The sequence below is a fragment of the Nestor notabilis genome, unplaced genomic scaffold, assembly GCF_000696875.1.
Source record: "Nestor notabilis isolate BGI_N333 unplaced genomic scaffold, ASM69687v1 scaffold16743, whole genome shotgun sequence".
In the NCBI taxonomy this organism is placed as follows: domain Eukaryota; kingdom Metazoa; phylum Chordata; class Aves; order Psittaciformes; family Psittacidae; genus Nestor; species Nestor notabilis.
Window position 1 is genome coordinate 4,412 of NW_009921622.1, and position 2,311 is coordinate 6,722.

Here is a 2,311-nt window from a genome sequence, read left to right on the forward strand (position 1 = left end):
CTGCTGTGGGATTGAGAGAAATGTTGGCATTAGAAAGTGATGTTCCTTTTCCTTTTTCCTTTGTGGCTGTGTCCCACATTCCACAGGTAAGCATTCATGTCAGTCCTCACAGCTATCAGTGTCCAAATTCTCAGTGTGGAACGAATCCTGTGCTGTTTCTGAAGCAAAAACCCAGAGGCTCTTTGTCTTTGCAGTTATGAATGACATCATCACAACCATGTTCAATAAAAAATTCATGGAAGAGCTGTTTAAACCGCAGGAACTCTATTCCAAGAAAGCACTACGAACAGTGTACGACCGCCTGGCTCATGCTTCGATCATGAGACTGAACCAGGCAAGCATGGACAAGGTAAAGAACCTCCTGCCCACTCCTTCTGTGCTCCTGTTCACAGGTTTCTGGTTGGGATAATTAGCATGTGGCTTTACATGACTGTAATTTTGAAGGGGTTTGTGACAACCCTAGTTCCATTCGCTTTCTTTGTAAAAGAAGTTCTCATCAAGGTTTTAGGGAAATTCATGGTAGTGCCAGAGTGTCAGATACTTCAGAACTAGTATTTCTGCTTTTGTAGCTAAAAGTTGGATTTTCAAGGGGTTGAGTATGCATTCTTCATCAGTTTTTTTTAATATCGATGTAAAATATATACATAGGTGGGTATTTCTGTATTGACACTGTTTTGCAGTTGCAAATCCTAGTTCTTGCCTGCAGACACTATATACTGCAGAACTGGGTTATCTGAGAGACCTCTACCTGGGTGCCAGCGTTGTGGAAATTGGCAGTAGTTTTAAAGGCAGTTGGAAAGAGCAGCAGGAGGGCTGACAGTGACTGCAGAGCTCTTACTTTCTTAGGAAACAAAACTGAAATGGTTCTTCTTCCCATAGGCAGGCACTAACCTTGGTGTCTAAATCCCTTCCTGCGTCAGCAGAAAGCTCCCTGAGCAGTGTCACCCTCTCTCTGTTGTGGCAGAACCAAAACTTCCCCGTGTTCCCTTGTAGCTGTATGACCTGATGACGATGGCTTTCAAATACCAAGTGCTGCTGTGCCCTCGGCCCAGGGACATTCTGCTGGTCACCTTCAATCACCTGGATGCCATCAAGGATTTCATATATGATTCCCCTGGGATTATGAATCAAGTGGATGAAACTTTCCGACAGCTGATTGATGTAAGAATCCTTTGGAAAAGGGTGGGATACACCGTGGTTTGAGATGATTTTATTTGTTTTCTCTTTCAAGCTCATCTTAGAGACTAAACACTACATCAGCAAGTGCCATATCAAACGTGGACATTGATACCTCCTCAGAGAAGCATCCAAATAACCCTCCCTTCTTTTTTACCTAAGGGAAACAAATTGGCCTCCCAGTTTCCAACTTTTGCTGGAATTCTTTGGACAAAGAGTATGAGTGTTCCAGTGAAAGGGAACTGGTTTCACAGCATGTTAAAAGTTCTGGGAAGTCATGAAATGTTTCTAAAGGGCTGCTGTAGAGGGAGATGGCTACGAGTCAAGTGTTACTTTTCTACTGGTGCAGGTTAAATCAATATGTTGCTTATTCAGCCTGATCAAAGTCTCCACTGACTTCTGCAGAAATTAAATCAGACTTTAGTCATGGATGACAATTACTGATAATGACCAGCAGCCCCCTCACCTCCCATCATTTCTGCTTTCCCTGCCACACACATGCTATTTTTGCCAGCAGTATTCCAATATACTTGTTTCCACCTTTACCTTGGACATAGCACACCTGCAAAGCCTTCCATGATGTTTTTTCTTTTCCAGACATACAGCTGTCTCTCTGATGGGGAATTCCAGCTCATCAGGCAAACTCTCCTCATTTTTTTCCAGGACATGCACATAAGGGTAAGAGCTCAATACAACCAGTCAGTAAGAATGAAAGGGAGTTTGTGGCTAGAATATGGAGGTATCTTGTAATAATTACACTGTAGGTTTGGTTTTATTACATACACTTTTCAGTCATCCTGATGTGTTTGTAATTTCAACTTACATTTCACAAACTGAGCCCATCTACTACAATAATACTTAATAATTCTTAAATGTTACAAAAAAAGGAACCTCTGCTGGTTGATAAATATGTTTTTCCTTTTAATAGAAACTTAATATGAAAGAACCTGAGCTATAAGTCACAGGGGTTTATATTCTCCAAAGAAACTGATCATACTCAAGTGCATAAACAGGACATACCTTTTATTCATTTTAATATTAGATTGGTGTGCCCATGGTCTGGACCACGGTTCTACATTACTGCCTTTCGCCTGTGTCGTAGTGTCTCTATATAGATCTAAATCTCCAGGAAACC

General features: G+C 41.5%; 1 protein-coding gene across 1 annotated transcript in view; it reads left to right on the forward strand.

Annotated features, from left to right (window-relative positions):
- OSCP1 (organic solute carrier partner 1) overlaps nt 1-2,311 on the forward strand; it is a gene marked incomplete at both ends in the record, with an annotated part of 8,858 nt that overhangs the window by 3,386 nt on the left and 3,161 nt on the right. Inside the window, 3 exons of the mRNA XM_010011234.1 lie at nt 195-349; nt 994-1,161; nt 1,774-1,854. Of these exons, the coding sequence (XP_010009536.1) occupies nt 195-349; nt 994-1,161; nt 1,774-1,854 (404 nt within the window). The remainder of the gene's footprint in view (nt 1-194; nt 350-993; nt 1,162-1,773; nt 1,855-2,311) is intronic.